The 24371-nt window shown below is 41.7% G+C and overlaps 2 protein-coding genes across 3 annotated transcripts in view; one reads left to right on the top strand and one right to left on the bottom strand.

Moving 5' to 3' along the window:
* Window positions 1–14479, top strand: part of LOC142198083 (vertebrate ancient opsin-like) — an 88981-nt gene extending 74502 nt beyond the window's left edge. Inside the window, exon 3 of one of the 2 annotated variants that reach the window (XM_075268895.1) lies at window positions 14037–14479. In XM_075268895.1, the coding sequence (XP_075124996.1) occupies window positions 14037–14321 (285 nt within the window). In that variant the 3' untranslated portion in view covers window positions 14322–14479. The remainder of the gene's footprint in view (window positions 1–14036) is intronic. The other variant, XM_075268894.1, reaches the window with a different exon arrangement.
* Window positions 14480–18122: 3643 nt separating this feature from the next.
* Window positions 18123–24371, bottom strand: part of COPS9 (COP9 signalosome subunit 9) — a 236072-nt gene continuing 229823 nt past the window's right edge. Inside the window, exon 4 of the mRNA XM_075268940.1 lies at window positions 18123–18133. The gene's annotated coding sequence lies outside the window, so the exon portion shown is untranslated. The remainder of the gene's footprint in view (window positions 18134–24371) is intronic.

Below are 24371 nucleotides of genomic sequence, written 5' to 3' on the forward strand. Positions count from 1 at the left end.
ACAAATATGGAAAGATGGCGACGAGCAGGACCCAAGGTTGGAGTATACAGATACCTTGGCAAGTAAGTATTTAGAGTTGTTGTCCCATCTATCAATGCCTTCTTTGATTGAAGCATCCCTTGTTATCAACTGACCGCCATGGGCTTAGTCTCTCTAACCCTTAGGGAGGGTTCACATGGAGTTACGTGCCACGTGATGTGGCACGTCTATGCCGCGTGAGCTTTTGCGGGCCGTATACGCTCCCATTGATTTCAATGGGAGTCGGGATCATATACGCGGTGCTATTTTGCGGCCGCAAAATCACGGCCGCAAAATAGCGCCGTGTATATGATCCACGCTCCCATTGAAATCAATGGGAGCGTATACAGCCAGCAAAAGCTCACGCGTTGTAGACGTGCCACATCACGCGGCACGTAACTCCGTGTGAACTCTCCCTTAGAGAGCTGCTGTCATTGTCATCTCTCACATCGGTACCTGACCCCATTAGAAAACACAAGGTGCCCCTGTGCAAAAACTTTGTCTGAGCTTCTACCCTTCAACAATAAGAAAGCTACACAATTTATAATACATAATATATAAATAGGTATATATAGTTGGACAGTGGCATAAGTTTTGGTATTTAAGTTTGTTGCCAAAATATATTCAAGATACAGTTATATAATCTATATGGTCTTGTAGTGCAGATTCTCAGCTTTAATCCGAGGATATTCACATCCTAGGTATAGGAATGGTTTAGGAAAGTAAAAGTAATTGGACAATTATCTCAAAAGCTATTTCATGGGCTGTACGAGCTATTCCCTTATTAATATATCATTAATTAAGCAGGTAAAAGGTCTGGAGTTCATTGCAGGTCTGTCATTTTCATTTGGGAGTTGTTGCTGCGAACCCACAACATGTGGTCATAGTGGTTAAGGATCACAAAATCCTTTCCCTGGTGAAAAAACCCTTCACAGCATTCACCCAAGTGAAGAACCTTCCCCAGGAAGTAGGTGTATCAGGACCTAAGTCAACTATAAAGCAAAGACTTCATTACAGCAAATACAGAGGGTTCACCACAAAGTGCAAACCATTGATGAGCCTCAAAAATAGAAAGACCAGATTAGACTTTGCCAAATAATATCAGAAACCAACACAGAAAAAGTATTAAAAACATACATTTTAATTATGGCAATTTTAATTTGTTCAATTCCTAAATGTTTCACAGCATATTTTTGTTCCACCCCTCGCATTAAAGGGGTATTCACTTCAATTGAAACTTAGTTTCTTCTGTTCAAATCATGAAGATTGTGTCACTGTACAAATATTTCTGGACACACACACACACACATATATATATATATATATATATATATATATATATATATATATATATTTATGTATTGGACACATGATGTATTCACAAGCATGCGCACTTAAGACACATCTCACATATTGACTGTTCGCACTGTGGGGCAAATTTACAATAGGAAGTGGGTGTAGAAGTGGGGCATCTTTGGCACATGGTCCCAACTTGTGCCTACAGTTACCTATTTAAGACAGGAGGCACAATAGGGTAGGGGTCATTTTGAATTAAGGATAAGGGCACCTTACACTATCAGAATTCTATTACTCACATCAGAAAACTGGAGTGAGTTATAGATGAAATCTACTTGACTTCAGATTTCAGTCCTGGCACACAGCACGAACCAAGATGCACCAGAATTGGAGAATTCGAGACTGGAGGCTCTTAATAATTCTGTTACATCCCTGGCCAGTAAGAGAATGGATTAAGATTGCCATAGAACAGTTAATCCATGCCGCTACCCACTACCAGTCGCAATCCCATGATGTCACAAGAATCAGGATCAGGCCTTAAAGAGGCTCTATCAGCAAAATCATGCTGATAGCGCCCCACATATGCGTGAATAGCCTTTAAAAAGGCTATTCAGGCACCGTAAAAGTTATATTAAACTACCCCCCAGTTTTAAAATAATACCCTAAAAAAGAATGTGATCTACTTACTGATCGTGCACGCTGGGCGGGCATTCAGGGTGTGTCTTCTTCTTCCTCCACACCTCTTCTGCCTCCGACGTCCTCCGGTCCCGTCCTCCCCCGGCGCTCGTGAGCGGACACTGATATAAAAAAATGGCCTGGGCGCATGCACAGTAGCATGCGGCTTCTACTATGGCTACTGTGCAGGTGCCCAGGCCATTTTTGTATATCAGTGTCCGCTCGCGAGTGCCGGGGGAGGACGGGACCGGAGGACGTCGGAGGAAGAAGAGGCGTGGATGAAGAAGACGGCGCACCCTGAATGCCCGCCCAGCGTGCACGATGCGTAAGTAGATCACATTCTTTTTTAGGGTTTTATTTTAAAACTGGGGGGTAGTTTAATATAACTTTAGCAGTGCCTGAATAGCCTTTTTAAAGGCTATTCACGCATATGTGGGGATCTATCTGCATGATTTTGCTGATAGAGCCCTTTTAAGAATATCAACATTGATGGTTATTGAAGGTGACTGGCCAGCTCTACCTATAGGTAAGGCACATTGCCAGGGTGGATATACTCTGAAAATGTTAGTAAAGTAATTCATTTATGACTATTTTTTTTTTTACTTTTACTGTACCTACATCTACAACCCTTTTTTTTCTTTTTATAAAGAACATTATTAGGAATGTAATCCAAATCCTTTATTACTTTGACAATTTGTACCATGGTACTAGAACATTTCCGAGTATCACGACTTTATTATCTGTCTGAATATCTGTATGTTCACCAATTTTATTTCTATAATACTGCAAAAGACAATATTCATAAAAGTAACTTTCCTAACTTTGTGCCAAGGCTAGTCATAGGTCAGCCTTCAGGGACTGGCATTGTGCTGTCTTTGTATTTCAGCTTAAATGCAAACCTGGAAACAGCAGAGAAGACAATTTAGCAAAAAATAAGTCATTTTGTTTTCTTTGCCTCCTACAACCCCACGACTCCTTTCTATAATTTATAAATTCACTGACTGCAGAGGAGAAAATTATTCATGATCCCAACACAGAAAGAACAAAATAAACTAGACATTCCTGGATTTGCTGATAAAGTATAGCTGACTGATGGAAAAGATCCGTACTCTACACTTAAGGCTCATACACGAATTGAAGAGCCACATATGGAAGAACTATGTTTTGGTAGGATGGAGTTGTACTGTAGGCACTTTATGCACACTATAAGCAGAGACATAGCTATAGTGGATACAGAGGTAGCTATTGCTACTGAACTCTGAAGCCTAAGGGTACTCTGTACCACATTGGAAGATACCAGTATTATAGATAGCGCATGGTAAGTGGAGGCGCCATTACAAACATTCCATTGAGGCCCAGTAGCTCCAACTTAAAGTGGTTGTCTAGGATGAAATTTTTTTCTTATATATTAGGCAGGGAAAGTGTCTACCGGCATGGTCCGATCCTGCTGCTCTGTTGCTTTCGTCCATGCTGTACTTGACTGCTGAGACTAATTTTTGGCCTCAGGAAAGGACATGGGATGTCACTACCTGTAACACCCCATGTCCTTTCTTAGGTCGCTGAGATCACTGCTTTGGTGGCCGAAGTAAAGGGAATTGGGACATCACAGAGCTTTCACCGCAGGAAAACACTGGAGCAGCAGGACCGGACCATGCCCGGGAACACTAGAGCATTGGTGAGTATGGGTTTTTTATTTTGACACCTTCCCTGGACGAATATAAAATATTTTTTTTGTCCTGGACAACCTCTTTAAGCCTCAGTCCTTAAGGTACAATTAGCTACTTGCATAACTGTGCTTGAAGCCTAAAGCTGGTCATGCACAGTAGTCTGAGGATGCTTGGCATGAAGCCATTGGATTGATGATGGAATAATAACTAAACTAATGTTGACCAAAAAAGGCGCAGTGAGGGTGCTCAGGTATTCTCATGGTTGGCAAAAAGTGGCTGATCATGCTAAACATTGATACTTTCAGGCAACTACAAACGTTCTTTTGACAAATCAAATTCTGTTGTTGGATGGTTTCAGGATTAACATAGCCGATTGCTAGCTAAAATGGCATAAATTGATCAAATTTCGGCCAATGAAAATCTAATGTGTATGGCCAACTATACTGTCAGGATACAGAGTCGCCGCGGTCTCCTTGCTGCGCGGCATCTCCCCGGGAGATGTGTTAGGAGTTCTATTGGTTGTGCTTAGGCAATTAAGGGTTAATCTTTTCCTTGCTCTCAGTTCGCCATGCCATTAGCCATCACAGGTGTTTTCTCTGCTGCTATTTAAACCCCACCCAGGCATGGATCCTTGCCAGCCATTCACTTAGTGTTTCCTGGTCTCCTCCAGATATCCAGTCTGTGTTTCTTTCTGTTTATTGGTTATTGTATACCCGGCTTGTATTTGACTATTCCTTGTCTTCTGATTTTGTACTTTATTCGTATCTCCTGGCATGACCTCTTCCTCGTCCGACCTAGCCTTCTCTTCTGTGTTTTTGATGGGACTTGTTGTCCTCCCTTGTTCCATGCTATTTTGTCTTTGGTTTTGCATTGCATTTTTACACTGTGCTTTCTGCTTAGGTGTCACCCGCGTTACTCCAGCCCCTAGCTCTTTCAGGGCCTCCTCTTCCCTGACCCTAGCTGCCTGGACAGTAGCGTAGGAGTCGTGGCAGGCGCACTTCAATTAGGAAGTGCATTGGTCTGCCTCATCTCAGATATTACAGCATAGTTATAGCTGCAGGGCCTACGACCCCTTTTGTCATTAGTTGCACAGTGTTGCTTTCCCGGCTGTGTCACTCTGCACTGCCTGACCCTGACCCCAATCCTTACATATACATTCAAACTTTTCAAAAAAAAACCTCTGTAATGAGTGAAAGGAATTTTATGCTTTTGCCATTTGGGAATATGAAAGTGCTGTATATACCTTATTGGAAATACACACCTCATATTTTCATACCAGAAGAATGAGTAATTTTTAACTATTAAAAAATATATTGATAGGTACATTAGCGTCAAGTAAAAAATGTCCGTCAGGTGTCCATTTTTTTAAGCTGAGAGTGGCGGACGAGAAAGTTATATATTCACAACATTGTCATCTGCCAATTTCAGCAGACATTGCGATGGATTCTCCAATAGAGACTCTGATGCAGATGTGACCATAGCCTCAGAGTGGCTCAGGTTTACAGCCCTTGTAGCCATCAATAGGACATAAATAGTATCAGCAGGCTGTGAAATAAACTGGACCTTCAACATCATTTTATTTAGCTGTTGTTCATCCACTTAGTCCTTTGACTCAGATGCAGAACTTCTCTAACTATAGATTTTTCATTTTCAAAAAAATTGAACTCTGTCGGATTTCTTTTTAAGAATACTTGAAAGTCATGCGTCCTTCAGCCAAAGTTACAAAACAATCGGAGACAGAAGGCGTCTGCTACATGTACAGGGTTATACTTCCCACAGGCTCAGCTAACGGCTGCCAAAAACTATGACCCTACAATACATTATGTTCTTGTTATTCTCCTACCTGAATGTATAAGACTTCTGACAATCTGAAACTCACATTCAAGTACAACAGAGGAACATTTGGACAATTATTATTTTAATTGAAGATATCGCATTGCAAATTGAGGACCCGCCCCCAGTGCCCCAACTGCCTCATTTGCATTCAAAGTTACTTTTCTCCAAATCCACAAAACTAACATGCATAAGGGCGCGTTCACAATTGCGCCTCTGTGTGCTCTGGGTCATTCCACCAGGTTTCCGTACTAAGCCCCTGTGAAACTGGACAGGGGACGGCTTCATTTGAATGGGTTTTAAAAGAGCCTGCGGTCTCTCCACGGGGAAATACCATATATACTTGAGTATAAGTCGACCCAAATATAAGCCGAGGCCCCTAATTTTACCACAAAAAACTGGGAAAACTTATTGACTCGAGTATAAGCCTGGGGGAGGGGGAGGAATGCACCAGCTACTGGAACATTTCAAAAATTGAAATGGTCGTAGTTTTTGGGTGCAGTAGATGATGGGTGCTGGGGAAGGGGAGGGGGTGTTTTGGTTGTCTGTCTGCCCCCTCTCTGAGCTTGAGGACTGTTTTTTCTTCCCCCACTTGGAATTCAGTCTGGCTGAATATAGGGGATCTGTAGTGCTCCTATTAACCTCTTCCCGACGAAACAGGAGCACTGCAGATACCCTATATTCAGTAGACCGGGCACTTTCAGCCACAGGGATACCTAATGTGTATAATGTGTTTCACAGTCATTTTCTACTTTTATATGTATTCTAGGGAAAGGAGGGATTTAGAACTTTTATTTATTTATTTATTTTTTTTATCTTTTTTTTTTTTTTTTTGCACTATTTTATGGGAGATTCTATACATTGATATTGTGGCTGGTCATAGACCCCCCCCAACCCCTTCCCCCCCTCCCCCAAGGGGGGCTTTTTCAGAACAAAAACTGGGCTGAAAAATTCAGCTTATACTCAAGCGACACGGTTTCCATCACTTCAGGGGTTACAGAAACAATGTATCTCACTATTCTATTCTGTTTCTGTAGCTCCCATTTAGCTCTACAATAGCATTGGAAAGGACGCAGAACAGCCATGTTCCTGTAACTCTCATCCCAGGGGAGAAGGAGTTCTGTACTCTCACCTCTGCTATGTTTGACTTGGTTGACTGATACCTCTACAAGACGAGCCGTGTTTGAAAGAGACCTCACAGTAGTTTATCTTCTGCACAACAGTATGGAAGACGCAACAGAGAATAAAAAATGACCTTCTTCTTCATAACCAGTAAGACGGCTAAGGAAACTGAATATTACCATGATAGACGGCAGCCTAGATAGAATTCCATATATTATATTAAACAACAAATTAATATGACAGATATAATATATCAGACAGTAAGTGGATTTACGCCAAGAACAAAGATATGTGAAACCCTCATATCTGCGTATTGGTAATCTTGATTTTTCCTATATATTTCTGAGTAGATTTAAGCCAAAGGATGAAAGACACATAAGAAACAGATGCTACGCTTTTTGTTCTAGAAAAAATATAGCGATCTTTGCGAGATGATAGAGTCCATTCTATCAAAGATGTGCGGGCAATGATGGCATAATCTTTGTGACCTCTGCTTCTATGTGATACTGATTGCTTTGCCTCTAAGCTGAATCTTTCAAGTCCAGCTGCCACGAGGTGGTTCTCCTTTAGGTTTTACATTATTACTTTCTGTCCTTGATCTATGAAAGTCTACCAGAATTTGCTATTTTACAATTTTATTATTTTTTTATTGAGATTTTCAGTGGGACGAGTGTTATATCCAGAATCTGCAGTATATTACGTGGTAAAGTTTGCAGTTTCACACAATTATAGTAAGGATTGGAGTCAGGGTCAGGCAGTGCAAAGTGACACAGCTGGGAAAGCAACACTGTGCAACTAATGACAAAAGAGGTCGCAGGCCCTGCAGCTATAACTATGCTGTAATATCTGAGATGAGGCAGACCAATGCACTTCCTAATTGAAGTGCGCCTACCACGGCTCCTAACCTTCTATCCGGCGGCTAGGATAAGGGGAGAGGAGGCCCTGAAAGTCCTAGGGACTGGAGTCACGGGGTCACACCTAAACAGAAAGCACAGTGTCAATGCAATGCAAAACAAAAGACTAAACAGCATGGAACCAGGGAGGACCACAAGTCCCAGCAAGACACAGAAGAGAAGGCGAAGTCAGACGAGCAAGAGGTCGAGCCAGGAGATATAATAAAAGGTACCAAATCAAAAGACAAGGGATAGTCAAAAATACAAGCCGGGTAAATAAACCAAGGAAACAGACAGAAGACAAACAGACAGGAATCTGACTGAGCAGGGAGACCAGGAAACCCAAAGTGAATGGCTGGCAAGGATCCATGCCTGGGTGGGGTTTAAATAGCAGCAGAGAACACACCTGATGGCTAACGGCATGGAGACTGAAAGCAAGGAAAAGATTAACCCTTAATGACTTAAGCACACCCAATAGAACTCCTAACACGTCTCCCAGGGAGACGCCGCGCAGCAAGGAGACCGCGGCGACTCCGTATCCTGACAATTATATTTTAGTTATTTAGTGTTAAGGAGTTAAAAGGAAGCTGTTACATTGAAAATCCTGTCTATTGTGCAGGCAGCATGTTATAGAGCAAGAGGAGCAGAGCAGGTTTATATATTGTTATGAGGGAAAAGATTCAGCATAACTTGCACTTTATTTAACTAAACATTTGCCTTTTCAGACCTTAGGAGTCAAGTGGGTGGTGCTACTCAGTTATTGACAGCTTTCTCTGTGAGAGCTTACATACAATAATAGCCATCTCTGATTAGGACTAGAGATGAGCGAACAGTGTTCTATCGAACACATGTTCGATCAGATATCAGGCTGTTCGATGTGTTCGATTCGAATCGAACATCACGTGGCAAACTCCAAAAAAATTTGATTCCCCTCCCACCTTCCATGGCGCTTTTTTTGCACCAATAACAGCGCAGGGGAGGTGGGACAGGAACTATGACACCGGAGGCATCGAAAAAAAACGGAAAAAGTAATTGGCTGCCGAAATCAGGTGACCTCCATTTTAGACGAATAGTGGATTTCAAATCCGGGTCATATGAGAATGTGAACTTTGTGACTAAGAGACAGGGATAGCTGTACAGGCAGGGATAGCTAGGGATAACCTTTATTTAGGTAGGAATGTTATTAAAAATAACTTTTTGGGGCTCTATCGGGTGTGTAATTGTGATTTTTGTGACATAAACTTTTTCTCATAGGAATGCATTGGACAGCGCTGATTGGCCAGAGTACGGAATTCGACCAATCAGCGCTGGCTCTGCTGGAGGAGGCGGAGTCTAAGATCGCTCCACACCAGTCTCCATTCAGGTCCGACCTTAGACTCCGCCTCCTCCGGCAGAGCCAGCGCTGATTGGCCGAAGGCTGGCCAATGCATTGCTATGGGAATGCAGAGACTTAGCAGTGCTGAGCCAGTTCTGCTCAAATACACTGTGTGCCGGTCAGCCCATCAGATGTAGCAGAGCCGAGGGTGCACTAGAACCCTTATGCACACTCGGCTCTGCTACATCTGATGTAGCTGGCTCTGCCGGAGGAGGCGGAGTCTAAGGTCGGACCTGAATGGAGACTGGTGTGGAGCGATCTTAGACTCCGCCTCCTCCAGCAGAGCCAGCGCTGATTGGTCGAATTCCGTACTCTGGCCAATCAGCGCTGGCCAATGCATTCTATTAGCCCGATGAAGTAGAGCTGAATGTGTGTGCTTAGCTCAACTACTCCGGTGGAGTAGTTGAGCTAAGCACACACATTCAGCTCTACTTCATCGGGCTAATAGAATGCATTGGCCAATCAGCGCTGGCCAATGCATTCTATTAGCGTGAGCTGAGTTTGCACAGGGGTTCCAGTGCACCCTCGGCTCTGCTACATCTGATGTAGCAGAGCCGAGTGTGCATAAGGGTTCTAGTGCACCCTCAGCTCTGCTACATCTGATGTAGCAGAGCCGAGTGTGCACACTCGGCTCTGCTATATCAGATGGGCTGACCGGCATACGGTGTAGTTGAGCAGAACTGGCTCAGCACTGCTAAGTCTCTGCATACCCATAGGAATGCATTGGCCAGCCTTCGGCCAATCAGCGCTGGCTCTGCCGGAGGAGGCGGAGTCTAAGGTCGGACCTGAATGGAGACTGGTGTGGAGCGATCTTAGACTCCGCCTCCTCCAGTAGAGCCAGCGCTGATTGGTCGAATTCCTGCTGTCCCAGTGTCATTCCAGGGTGTTGGTATCATTTCCTGTGGTGTCATAGTGGACTTGGTGACCCTCCAGACACGGATTTGGGTTTCCCCCTTAACGAGTATATGTTCCCCATAGAATATAATGGGGTTCGAAACCCGTTCGAACACTCGAACAGTGAGCGGCTGTTCGAATCGAATTTCGAACCTCGAACATTTTAGTGTTCACTCATCTCTAATTAGGACCACCCTCTGGACTCCCAATGTCAGCATAGATCAATAAAATACAATATGCTGAATCTTTTCCTGCAAAGCTGTATTAACAAGTTTGTAAAATGTGTTAGATTCCTTTTAACCAGTTAATATGATACAATTATTAGAATATTTATGTTGAATATAAGATTGAATTAAAGGGGTATTCCAGGGCACTTATGATACTGATAATCTATCCCCAGGATAGATCATTCGTATCGGATCCCTGGTGGTCCTACACCCAGATACAGCACCGATTAGCTGTTCCAGGCAGCCTCCTGCATTGAAAACAATTAATGAGATGGTACAAAAAGCAATGACGCTGGAGTACTGCTCCTATTCACTTGACTCTATCCCCAATATAAGTTCTGGTGGCAATGGCTGTCTGGAGCAGACAATCAGTACAGGGTATGGGTGTTAAAGTCCAATCTAATACTTATGACCTCTCTTGAGGAAACGTCTACAGTTTGAAAAATGCCCCACAGCCCAGAAAACCCCTTTAGGCTAAGGCCCCACGGGACATCCCACAGCAATAAAGCGCTGTGGGAAAAACTACATTGGCAATGCATCACATTTCTTCCTGCAGCGCTTTAGACTGAAAGTTCGCAAAGTTTTCCTCCACGGACTTTCTGTTACAATTAAACCTATGGGGAAACCGCCGGCGTTTCCATAGGTATAATTGACATGCTGCGATTTCCAAAACCGCACTGGTTTTGAAAATCATGGCATGTCCGCACTGCGATTTTTACCGCACAGTGGGCATGGGATTCAGTAGAATCCCATCCACTTTGCCATTACTGTATAACGCCGTGATTTTTCCCAAGGCATCTCCACTGTGGGCAAATCACAACTTTTCCATCCCATGGGGCCCCGGCCTCAATGCTCATACAACATATATATTTTAGGAGATACTGTAACATCTCTGCCTGTTCAGGTCACTGCGCCACCCTCTGTTCGCATGCGGCGGTGCAGGAGGCGTGTGCAGTTTAGTTCCTTGCTTAGAGTTTTTGGTTGCATTGTGTGAACATGGCTCTAGATCTTTAATTGATTTTGCACCACACCCATCTTCTGCCCTTGTCTGCCTCTGTCCATGAAGTAGTTAAATTTGGTTTTGCCCTGTGATTGACAGCCTGCCTTCCTGTCAGGTCCGGGGCAGGTGCCTGTTATTGTCTCGTGCTTTCTGGCTTTCTCTTGCTGTTTAATTAATTGTATTCTGATTCTTGACCTCTGGCTTTCCCTATTGACTATTCTTTTGGATTTCAATTTTGACACTGCGTTGCTCGACTGTTACTGGACCCTCGGCTAGCTGACCTCCCTTTGTTGTTGTTTGTCTTGTCTGCGTTTTGTGTTTTACGTACATAGGAAGGGATCGTCTCCAAGTTGCCACCTATTACATAGGATAGGACCGGCAAGAGGAAGGGACAGTGGGGGGCTTCAGCTTAGGGCTCACTGTCTCTTGTGCCCCTTTCTCCAGGGTTTCCAGCAGCTACTGGGGAATTGTCATCTAAGCAATTTCCTAACAGATACTTTGTTCCTAAAATGTCTATATTTCTGATTTCCAAAAACAAACTATTTCTGAAAGTTAACTCATCATTCAGTTACTAAACTCCGCAACACTATCTTAAAGGGATTCTATCATTAGAATCCTTGTTTTAGTTAAACACACATCGGAATAGCCTTACGAAAGGCTATTTTTCTCCTACCTCTAGAAGTCTTCTCCGCGCCGCCATTCTGTAGATATTCCTGTTTTCTTCATTATGGTAATGAGTTTTCTCACAGCAGTGGGGCAGTCCCGTGTGTTGCGAGCAAACTCTCCAGCGCCGCCTTCTTCTTGTTCTCTGCCTCTGCCTCTTTTCTTCTATTCGGCCACAGGAAAATCTCCAACAGCACATGTCCGTTGGCCATTTTCCTTTGGCCTCTCCCGTCTTTTGAGCCATCATTTTTGTGTATACCCTTTTAAGCATATACAGTTCTGTAGTTTTCCTGTTGCAATCAACTTTATAACCGTATAGCTATCATAGTACATAGCTGATTTTTCTTCTTTCAGGAGAGACCAGGAATATCTTCCTGATAAGGATGCTAGCATTTGTAAACTTGTCAGTTTTCTCATTGCTTCAGCAGAAAGGAATGGATGAACGCTGACAAGGTTTTGCTCCACTTATATAGATTTTCTTGTATTATTGGTAAGATTACCGTTACAGCACACTATATCTCCATCTGATACAAATGACTATTTCTACACACTTTCTATTGGCTCTCCCATGATAAATTGGTGGTGGGAATCCATTTTTTTGATTTGTAATGTCTTTACTCAGTAGGGTATCAGTAGCTAATATAAAGCCAAAGTAAATCAAAGAATAGGCAAGATACACAGCCAATAGTCTGACATATTGTATTACACACAACAAATACATATTAGAAATATAACGTCTCTAAATCAAAGATGACTTACTGTTTATGAATATATTTCTGAAAAATTCCATTTAAAACTTTATAAAGAGTCTTTACACCTAAATCATTTTTGAAAGTGACAAAAGGCGCAAAGACTAAGTCCTGTTGAACTGCGTTTCCCATTTTCAGCCCCTTTAACTATAAATTCTGGGATTTCTAGGCCATGTATCCTTACCAAAATAACTTTTGTATATAATTGGTGAAGGCTACATGCGCAAGATCTTTGTCCCGTACAAGACTGTGAAAGATGGAACAAACTGCACTTGGAGAATGGCCATGCACATTAGATCAATGTCTACTGAACCCACTGGGGTGGACAACCATCTAATGTGTATGGGAAAGTCTTTCTCCTCTTCGAAATGCCCAATCATTTTGTTCTTAGGAGAGATAAGCCACCAGCAGAGGATCCTGGACATGGCTCTTCCCACAGGACATGGAAGGTTGGGTGGAATAGTTTCGGATGATCTAGAATCTTCCCTGCACACTGTCAGCTGCACACGTTCTGCACACTGGTTAAAGTGAAGCTGCGAGTATATGCATCTTAACTTTAACCAGTGCTATCTGAAAATCCAGTTGAGCCACAGAAAAGATCTTGGTCTTATTATAAAGCCAGGATCTTTAAAACAAGGCCAAAATTGCAGTTCTAGGATTTAGTCTATGGACCCACATTGCAAAAAAGCTGCTTTTTTGGTTGCAGATTTTGCTGTGGTTTCTTCAGCAATAGCCAAGAGTGGCTTCAACAGGAATTGGAATTATATAGGATGCTCGTATGCGTTTTCCCTCTGCTAAATTCACTTCTGTCTTTGGCTAAAGAAAAACGCAGCAAAATCTGCAACAAAAAAAAGCTGCTTTTCCGCAAAGTGGGGCCTTAGAACCATTTAAAGGATTGATTCAGAATAGAGATGAGTGAGTAGTACTCGATCGAGTAGGTGTTCAATCGAATACTACGGTATTCGAAATACTCGTACTCGATCGAGTACTACTAGCTGTTCGAAGTTAAGATTCAATGCAGAACCAGCGTTGATTGGCAGAACGCTATACATTCTGCCAATCAACGCTGGTTCTTCTCCTACCTTTAGAAGTCTTCTCCCTGCGCGGCGGCTCTGAATTCACTCTGCCAGGCATCGGGCCTGGGCAGAGCCGACTGCGCATGTCCGCTTGTAGTGCGGGCATGCGCAGTCGGCTCTGCCCAGGCCCGATGCCTAGGCAGAGTAAATTTAAGGCCGGAAGAGAACGAGGGAACGCTGCGCAGGGAGAAGAATCCAGCCCGACCCTCACTCATGGACTTGGTAAGTAGAATTTGATCGAATGTTGCGTACCCCTGAAACGAGCATTTCCCCCCATAGACTATAATGAGGTTCGAAACCCGTTCAAACAGTCGAACAGTGTGCGGCTGTTCGAATCGGATTTCGAACCCCGAACATTTTAGTGTTCGCTCATCTCTAATTCAGAACTGTGGGGTGTTTAAGTTTTGGAAGGGATATGGATGATAAGACTATCCAATGTATGACCAACTTTACATCCAGTATATCAATGAAAAAATTGGATGTATTATACCTGCTTTATGTTCTTAATTGTTCTATTAAATAACACAGATTTTATTTTGTCTCTTCAGTTTTACAGATGTTTTATTGCCCTTCTCCATTGTCGTAGGGCACCGCAATGCACCAGTACTAAATTTTCTTCGAAATCTACTAAGATTTGCTTGGCTACACGGAAGGTGCCAGAAAACATTACATACAATGCTGCTTCCTCCAAACATCCTACCTCAGAAGAAAAGAATCAGAGTAACAATACAGAAACAAAGCATGTTACCGAATGTCAACGAGAGAGCGACAACCACACATGTCCATTTCCACAAGGTCCATCCGTCACTCTGGTAGTTCAGTATACGGAATGAGTTTCATCTTTCATGTGAAGACCAGGAAGAAACAGGGTAGAGAATGCATCAAGGTTTCCAGACAAAAGAACCTTACATGGCATTTGGGTATTTCAGAGTTTCACAAAGTTTCTGCTCCGATATTCCCTCCGAGTCTGTGTATACTTGGCTGTGGCACTGAGGTAGCTGTATACCCAAGTGTGGCATACACCTTGAGGTCAGTGGTCATGTAGATATACAGTATATAGCTCTGCCAAGTAAATAGAGATCGATAGGAAGGGCCATAGCTGCAGTGTTGAGGCTGCGGTAAATAAACTGGTAATGCTCTTATGATGTATTTTACATTCCAGCTTGTAAACTCTCTTCAAGGTGTATTAGCCTCACTTCTTTACATGTCTACATGTATATTTATATAAAAAAAATGTACTTTTTAGCACATGAAGGTGATGCCTGGTTCCTAGGAATAGAGCAGAGGCCTTGAGAGTTTCCCATTCTTCCTTACTTTTCACATCAGCCCCCCGATTCGAAGTCCTCTTCAATACAGTCTAGCAATACAATACAAATATGACCGTGTCACAAGAACAAAAGTCAATTTGCCATTTAATACAAAGTAATGTGTAAAATCCTCTGATCTTCACACACTGAAGCCTTCATTAAACCCCATGTAACAGTACTAACGCATTTTGGGTAGACATTGCCCATAGTCATAGTATTTAATACGTTGGTACTATGAATAAGTGCGGTGTCTGTCCGTATGTACATGGGGTTTTAAAGGCTCAGTTTTACGAAGATCCCAGAAGTGCTGGATTTTTTTATTCATTTACATGTCTTCAGTGTCCCCAAAATCTCTGTGAACCAGGTGGATCAAACCCAGTCTTTCAAGTCGCTGTCTGTGTTGGATTTGAAGTTGGCGGGAGCATCCAAGGTTTTGTGTTGTATTACATGACATTAATTCCCAAAGTTGTCAGGATGAACAAAGTAACTTCTAAGAATGGAATGAAGAAAATGACTTCTAAATGAGATTAAGCATAGTCGCATGACAACTAACGTACACATGTAATACACAGTATAATATACAACCTCCATATATCTACGTCATTGCAAATACCTTGTCAGGACTAGAAACCAAACATACAAGTGTATCTACTGTAGGTACCGAGAGTGAATGTGAATCTTATCGAACATTGTCTGTTACATTGTAAAACCTTTGTATGTGTATGTTAGTGTTATTTCATACAGTATAAAGTCCTAGACAGCGTACTAGAAAAATCAAGAACATGATAAATTGCTTGGCTTGTACAAACTCAATAGATTTAGTATTTTAAAATCATTTTAGGAAATAAAGCTAATAAAATGTATATTTATTAAAATGACTACCGATCTATTTCTGAAAGCTGTGCTTCATGGTTACAGTACCTATACAGAAATATGTGTGGTTTTTCCTAGAAGTCTATATGTGATGTATGTAACATGCAGAAACAACATGGCCTGCATTTGTATATGTTCTCAAAAATATGTGCAAAATGATAATTTCCTTCCTTTCTTCCTTTGTATGTGGTGTACTGACATGCAGATGAATGTAGTCATATGTCTATAAAGTAAAGTTGTCGCGTCTGATTTCTTGTGGTTAGACCTCAAATTACTGACATTTTGCACTAATACATTCTTTCACAGGATGTCTATGAAGGAAGACGGTAGTGTCTAGTGTACAGGAGGTGGTGCTGTGTAGTACTGAAATGTGCAGAACAAGGGAAGTGGTACTGTAAAATATCTATATAATTATCTATATACAATATATATATATATATATATATATATATATATATATATATATATGTATATATATATATATATATATATATATATATATACAGTATATATAGGGAGATGATATTGTGCAGTGCCAATATATACAGAACAAACCAAGGGTCATGGTACTGAGCCTTGTCCATACAGTGTATAAGAAATAAAGTCAGACAATACTGAGAATTGCATCCAGTATGCAGGACATGACAAAAGCTACTGGTGCAATGTCAATATATACAGAATAAGTGCAGGTACCAAGTATTGCACCTAAAATACAATATAAAATAAATGAGACTATGCACTTTTCATACAAACAGGGCAAGAGAAGTGGTATTGTGAACTCTCTCCAAGCAGTGTCCATATATACAATAGAAGGGACGTGTTTCAGTGCAGTATCCATATGTATAGATAATGAGTGCCAATATCCACAGAACAACAAAAGTGGTACTTTACCTTGCCTATATATATATATATATATATATATATATATATATATATATATATATATATATATATATAATATGAGCAGATATTGAGGACTACACCCAGCAGATAAGTGGTGCTTTGGTAATAGAAGTGGTGCTTTGCAATTTCTATATATACACCAGACATAAGAAATAGTAGTGAGCAGTGTCTACAGTATATATATGAGGCGATAAAAGTGGTGCTGTTCATTGTCTTTATACAGAACAGGAGATGTGGTTCTCTGCAGTGTCTAAATATATTGGACGACAAAAATGGTACAGTGCAGTGCCTAAGTATACCGAACAAGGAAGCAATACTGAGCAGTATCTAAATATGTTGAACAAAGAAAGCAGCACTTTGTAGTTCTGGTACAGAACAAAGGTAGTGGTGTCATGCCTTGTCAATATCTACAAACGAAGGGGCAACATGGTGGCTCAGTGGTTAGCACTGCAGCCGTGCACTGCTGGAGTCCTGGGTTCGAATCCTGCCAAGGACAACACCTGCATGGAGTTTATATGTTCTCCCCATGTTTGTGTGGATTTCCTCCCTTACTACAAAGACATACCGATAACAGAAAAGAATGTACATTGTGATCCCTATATGGGGCTCACAATCTACATTAAGAAAAATAAATATCTACAAAAGAAGGGCAAATACTGAGAATTACATTCAGCACACAGGAGAAGAGAAGCGGCACTGTGCAGTGTACATATAAGAGAAGTAGTACTGTGCAGTGTCTATATATAGAGAATAAGAGAAGTGGTACTGTGCAGTGTCTATATATCGAGAATAAGAGAAGTGGTACTGTGCAGTGTCTATATATCGAGAATAAGAGAAGTGGTACTGTGCAGTGTCTATATATCGAGAATAAGAGAAGTGGTACTGTGCAGTGTCCATATATACAGAACAAAAGATGTGGTACTTTTTTTTTTTTTTTAATGTAGATTGTGAGCCCCATTTAGAGCTCACAATGTACATTTTTCCCTATCAGTATGTCTTTTTGGAATATGGGATGGAAATCCATGCAAACACGGGGAGAACATACAAACTCCTTGCAGATGGTTTTATGCCCTTGGCGGGATTTGAACACCAGGACTCCAGCGCTGCAAGGCTGCAGTGCTAACCACTGAGCCACCGTGTGGCCCCAAAAGATGTGGTACTGTGCAGTGTCCATATATATATAAATAATAAAGGAAGTGGTACTGTGCAGTATTCATTTATACAAAACAAGGGAAGCAGTATGGTGCCTTGTGCATATATGCAAAATAAATAATAATAATAATACTGAGGCGTACACCCAGTGCACACAGAGAAGTGGTAATATACAGTATAGTGCCTATACATACTAGGCAAAAAATAAATAATGAAATGTTTATATAATGGTACTGGTATTGTTTAGCATCTACTGTATATGCAGGAAAGGGCAAACCCTGAGAGTTACAGCTAGTATATATCATACATCATCCCCCAGGCTACTACTACTGTGATTGCATGTTATACCCACATACACAGATATACAGTATGCAGGAATATGCAGAAGTCCAGCCTGGAGGCTAAATTGTCTTCCTCTGCAGTGGTTGGGGAACACTATCTGAGAGTACCATCATTGATGATGAACCCCTGACTGACACCCTGGGTAGTCTCGTACCTCTGCCAACCATTTGATCCAGCCCTGTATACCGCACCGTATGTGACTGTTATAAGTCCCCAGAACATTGTATGTCAGTAGTGTACTGATATAGCCCAAGCAGCAGGTGTATATCATGAATATACAGAGCAGTTGTCATGTGTAATAAACAGTGATGCACAGGACAGAGACTTTTTTGCACAGTACGACTCCCTGTGAATTGTTTGGGGCTGAACGGTGAAGGCTCCAAGGTCACATTATCTTAATAGAGCGATCTAAATTATTTCTAACTCTAGAGGCATTTGACGTAGAGATGAAAATAATTGGCTCTTCCCTGCTGCGCTTTAAACATTCGCCAAAAGCATTTGGACAGCTTTGAAAATATTTGCAAGCGTCTGATAATTATGTGCGATTTTACCTTCTGAAATCCGGCAGCAGCCAGTGCATGGAATCTGTACAGAGTCATGAGTCTCTATATGAGACGATCTCCACTGTTTTAATCTAATAGAAGAAATAAACCTTTCATGTATTATCTGGGTAGCGACAGCCACCCCAATGTAATTATTCATATGACACGGAGGGTGCAGAGCATAGAACTCCATGGCTGCTGTTCATCACATCTGGCCACACGGGTTGCTCCTTGGATATCCTCCTGCTGGTTTGTTTCTATACCCACGTGCTCTTGTTATATGCCTGTTTCTGATGAAGATAATAGGGTCTCATGTGGAGATATCGACACGCACAGCTGTCTGCTCTCTTACTGAATAAAGGTGGAAATTGCAATGCAATATGGTAACATGAGAAGGAACGTGTAGTTCAGAGCAATATTAAAATTTGGCAGCTCAGCAGTGCCCCACTTTATATAATATGGTTCAGAATGATTGCGGGCAGCATGCTATTCTTTTATCGACTATGTTTATTTCATGGAATGACAATTTTTATTCTTTCTGAGAAAAACCCTTTATAGTCTACTCTGAAAACCCGAGAGACAAGAGCGATACAACATAGCACTGCCAAAGTAAAGAGATATTATTGTAAGGGCATCATCAAAGTATAACATGGTGGCAACTAATAAATGTACTGTACTAAATGGGTATTACTATGCTGGCACCAATGAATGAAGCAGCCGGTCATCTCATGTGAATCAGGGAGCCTTGAATGTGCCCCACTTTAGGGGTAGAAAAGGATCAGGCAGTTGGATTTCAACATTACCCATTTGTTCTGATGGGGGATAAGTTGCCACTGGAAGGCTCTGATAGTGACTTACTCACCTCTTCCTATTCGGAGCATATGCACACTTGGTCAAGTCTATTACACAGACCTAACTATCACATCAGTACATTACGCTGTGTGCACACCAGAATCTGGTCTCCGTTATGAGGTTTCCGTCTTCTGCCGGCAATGTCCGGCCATGAGCTTCGGTGAGCATTTTATGCAGGGGAAACCGTTTTTTTTTTAAAACCGGGCACAAAGTCCTGCATGTCTGACTGGTTAAAAAAAAACGGTTTCCCCGTGGAGCGCACAAAATGCTCACCAGCGCTCACGGCCGGACACTTTTCAAACCTATTCAAATGAATGGGTTTGAAAAATGACTGCAGGTTTCCGTCCCCTGCCCTGTTTCGTGCAGGAAACGGAAATCTGCAGAACGGAGACCGGGATGCAGATGTGAACCCGGCCTTACATAGATCCAGGTATTACATTAGTATTTTATACAGAACCAGGTATCACATCAGTACATTACACAGAACCAGGTATCTCATCAGTACATTACACAGAACCAGGTATCTCATCAGTATATTACACAGAAGTAAAACAGCCATGGTACTGTACAGAAGATATTTCACTCTATATGCATAACATACATGACCCCAACTCTTTCTTAGTCCACTGGTGGCATACACACATCCTAGTTCAAGACACCACTATAATCTTTGTTCCCCAGCATGGCTTTCCTCTGGTTCCTAGTGTCATCGTGTCTTCCCCTCTCATTCTTTGCCTCCAGGACAGTATCCCTTTAAAACTTGGTCTTCAGCATGATTCCCTTCCTGGGTTCCAGAATGGCTTCCACTTTCATTCCTAGACAATAACATTTTCCCCCTTCACCACAATTACAGACATTTCATACGTTAAAACCTGAATTTCTAATCCTACATGGAAATGCCCTAAGAATGCCCATTTTAGGGCTGGGTTTAGATAAAAAAAGAAATTGTCTATCTTAAGCAATCCCACTTTGTTTGTTTTTGGGGGGTTTTAGGGACCAACCATCAATATGCTGTTATCTGCAGGGAATCTGATGACAACCTTTCTATAGTAGCTATGGATATTGATGGGCTGTCTATTCTTATGATAGGTGATCTATCTATATATAATGTCATGTTAAAGGGGTTCTCCAGGCAAAAATTTTTTTTTAAAAAAAGGTCTGTTAGTGCAATTAATAGGTTAATAACTGCATCCAAATATCTTTAGCAATGTTTTGAATGATTTCTGGGTTTCTTTGTGAGCTCCTGGAATCTTCTGCATTTGTTTATATAGGTAGTTTCCTGTTCAGTTTTCCTATAACCAACATGATGCCATGCCTGACAACTACTAGCACTTCCTAATGGAATCGTTATCCTCCACTCCATCATACTTACCTGTCTTCTGGGCAGGATCTTCTTGGCATGGGACTTCACTTGTTCTGGGCAACTGGCACATGCCGGCCACCCATGCTTGTGAAATAGAGCTGGAATGTCGTCATACACAGTAGCCCAGAACAAGTGACATCTCGTGCCAAGAAGATCCTGTCAGGTAGACAGGTAAGCATGATGGGGTGAGAGGGGGTTAGTAGTCGTGACGTCCTGTAACTGGACCTTTACCAGAAAATTGGAAGCTGTGCCTGGGGTGGTTACACTTCCTTGGCGTTCTAGGTAAATATAGACTGGGTAGCTTAGATTAGAAAGATCATTTTAACCCAGACAACCTCTTTAAGGTTTGCTACATTTCAGATTAGATCGCTAGGGGTCTGACAGCCAGTACCCCTGCTGATCAGCTGTTTGTAGCATATTCCAGACAGATTCAGCACTCAGAAGAAATATTGTAAAAAAAAAAAAGAAAAGTGGTATTTATTAAAATAAAGATGCAATCCAGAAAATACATAACATTTCAGTCTGTGTCTGACCTTTATCAAACATAATGCAGGGGGAGAGAATCAAGGAGTGTGGCACAAATAAAAGAGGCCAAAAGTGCGCTATTTGAAGCAGTCACCAGACTGGCACCTCAGCCTCAGTTGGCTTTAGCCTGTGATGTCATCTTCACTTGTCACATGACCTGTATGTAACTCAGGCCCATTGAAATGAGTCTATAGAGAACCTTCCTTGAGCAAGGCATAGAATAATTACCCACTAAGCGTATTAAGGAGATATTGTCACTCCATAGGGAGAGACCACCATATAGGTGTGTGGAGTCTTATTAAGCCATGAGCGCTCCATTGCAAAGGAACATGGGAAGAATATGCAAATCTCACTTCCATGAGTGATGATATCCCCTTAACCCTGTCTAAGCCTCTCACCTCTGCCAGATCAGTCCTCTCTATGCCAAGCTGATGAGATGCAAATACATCGAAACAGCTGTCCTTGGCTGAGAGACTGTATCTGGTATAATCCCAACATCATTGCAAACAAAGGCCTCTGAGAAGGTCGGCATGATGTTATAGGGAGCGCCCTCTATAGGTTTGTTTGACTGAGACTCTGTCTTCCTAATTACATCACGGAAGTTAGACTTGCACATTCTCAGTCAGTGCCCTCTATTGGTGTGCACACTTGAGGCACTGGCATCCTAATTACATCATGGAAGTCAGATTTGCATATTCTTTCCATGCCACTAAGCATATTGTAATTAACCCCTTCCTGCTCTATGCTATACTGTTACGTTTTACTGACCGTATAGTTAACGCTCAGCGTCATAACAATGCGGTGCATTAATGCAGCAGGAACAGGCACAACTGTGCCTATTTACATCTATAAGTGCAATATATAATAATGTATAATAAGTACATCTATTGAACATGTATTGCAATCGTGATGAATACTGTTGCTATATTAATTATAGTAATATTCATCGTACAGAGAGATTTTTCAGTTTATACTCATTGCAGCTCTAGCTTCAGTGTAATAAGTGTAATAAGTGTGCAATGAGGCAATTCTAGGGCTTGTTTCATGTAAGAGCATTTCTACACCTCCAGACTCTATGACTCCCGCACTTCCATATATCACTCCTAATCACAGCTCCTATATGACAGCTCCTTATAAGCAGACGGCAGTAGGAGGCAAAGTGGATGCTTCAGACTGTGAACAGCTTTCTCTTCCCTTAAGGTACTGTTTATTGGAAAATAAAGTGGATAAAACATGGTAGCCTTCTATCTGTCCAGTTATAGAATCTTGTTTCTTATTTTTATGGTAAAGTTGGAAGGGACCTCAAGGGCCATCGGGTCCAACCCCCTGCGAGTGCAGGTTTTCCTAAATCATCCCAGCTATATGTTTATCCAGATTCCGCTTGAAGATTTCCATTGATGGAGCGCCCACCACCTCCCGTGGCAGCCTATTCCACTCTCTCACTACCCTCACTGTCAGAAAGTTTTTCCTAATGTCTAATCTGTATCTCTTTCCCTTTAGTTTCATCCCATTGCTTCTTGTACTTCCTTGTGCTAATGAGAATAGGGTAGATCCCTCTGCACTGTGACTACCTTTCAGATATTTGTAGACTGCTATTAAATCTCCCCTCAGCCTTCTCTTCTGCAAACTAAACAATCCCAGTTCTTTTAGCCGCTCCTCATAGGACATGGTTTGCAGACCTTCCACCATTTTGGTTGCTCTTCTCTGGACTTGCTCCAATATATAATCTATATAATATATAATCTATTCTTTAATAGATTATGATACAAAACAATAGATTTCAATGGTTGACCTAATAATGACAGTATATATAATTTTTCACATTCAGCAGCAGTCAGACAAATGATTTAATATTAGTAAATGAATTTTATTTCACAAAAGTACAAAGACAGCAATAAAAAGTCATTCATTCCCTTCAATGGGAGTGTTAGGTCAATAATGACAAATATCTTTTCGAGGTTACCCTACAAAGAATCTAGTTTATAGGTAAATCCAACCAATAATGAGACTTTTTTGTATTAGTTTTTATATTTAGACTTTTATCCCCAGACATTACAGTAAGTGGACATGCATGCTCAGTCTCACCTTCACTGCCAAGTATGCAGAGAAATCTTTGGTATGGTTTTCCAATTGCTTCTAAAGCACATACCTCTTTTCTAGTTCTCAGTTTTTATTCACACTGTCGCTTGAACTCCGTTCAGGGTTTCTGTCCTAGAACCCGCTTAAAAAATACGGAGAGAAAAGTGCTGCTGTCCGATTTTTTCGGCCATTTCGGGCAGACTCGATTATAGTTTTTGGTTTCCATAGGTAACTGTTTTTTTAAGTGGATTAAGTTTCCATTCTGGGGGTCCACTTGGGGATGGAAACCTGAACGTCAGAGGAGATGCTGAGTAAGAGATAAGTGAGTGCCAACTTCAATTGTACGTGCTCAGCATGTCTTCTGACAGAGATAGTTTTGTCCACTTTCTTGAGTTAAACCTTGTCTATTCTCATTTTATACCATGGCATTTTCTAACATCTTAAAGAGAACTTTTCACCTCCACTTCCACCCAGTCTTTTGCATCCCTTAATGTCAGTGTTAGGAATCGCTAGGACAGCAGTTCCCCAGTGCTGTAGATGAACCCTGGAGGAAGGGGCACAAGAGACAGTGAGCCCTGGTCTGAATCCCCCCACTGTCCCTTCCTGGCATTCTATGTAATAGGCGACAACTGGATGACAGGCCCTTCCTAAATATGTGAGACACAAAACACGGACAAGACAAACAACAACAAGGAGGTCAGATAGCCAGGGATCAGTAACAGTCAAGCGATGCAGTGTCAAAATCAATATCCAAAAGAGTAGTCAATAGGGAAAACCAGAGGTCAAGAATCAGAATACAAGAATATACAGCGAGAGAAAAGCCAGCACGCAAAAGGCAATAGCAAGCACCAATGTGAATGTGAGCCAAGAATAAATAGGGAGGAAGAACCCGCCCTGAACCTGATCGGTGGATAGGCTGTCAATCACAGGGCAAGACTAGAATTA

The sequence above is a fragment of the Leptodactylus fuscus genome, chromosome 3, assembly GCF_031893055.1.
Source record: "Leptodactylus fuscus isolate aLepFus1 chromosome 3, aLepFus1.hap2, whole genome shotgun sequence".
NCBI lineage: Eukaryota > Metazoa > Chordata > Amphibia > Anura > Leptodactylidae > Leptodactylus > Leptodactylus fuscus.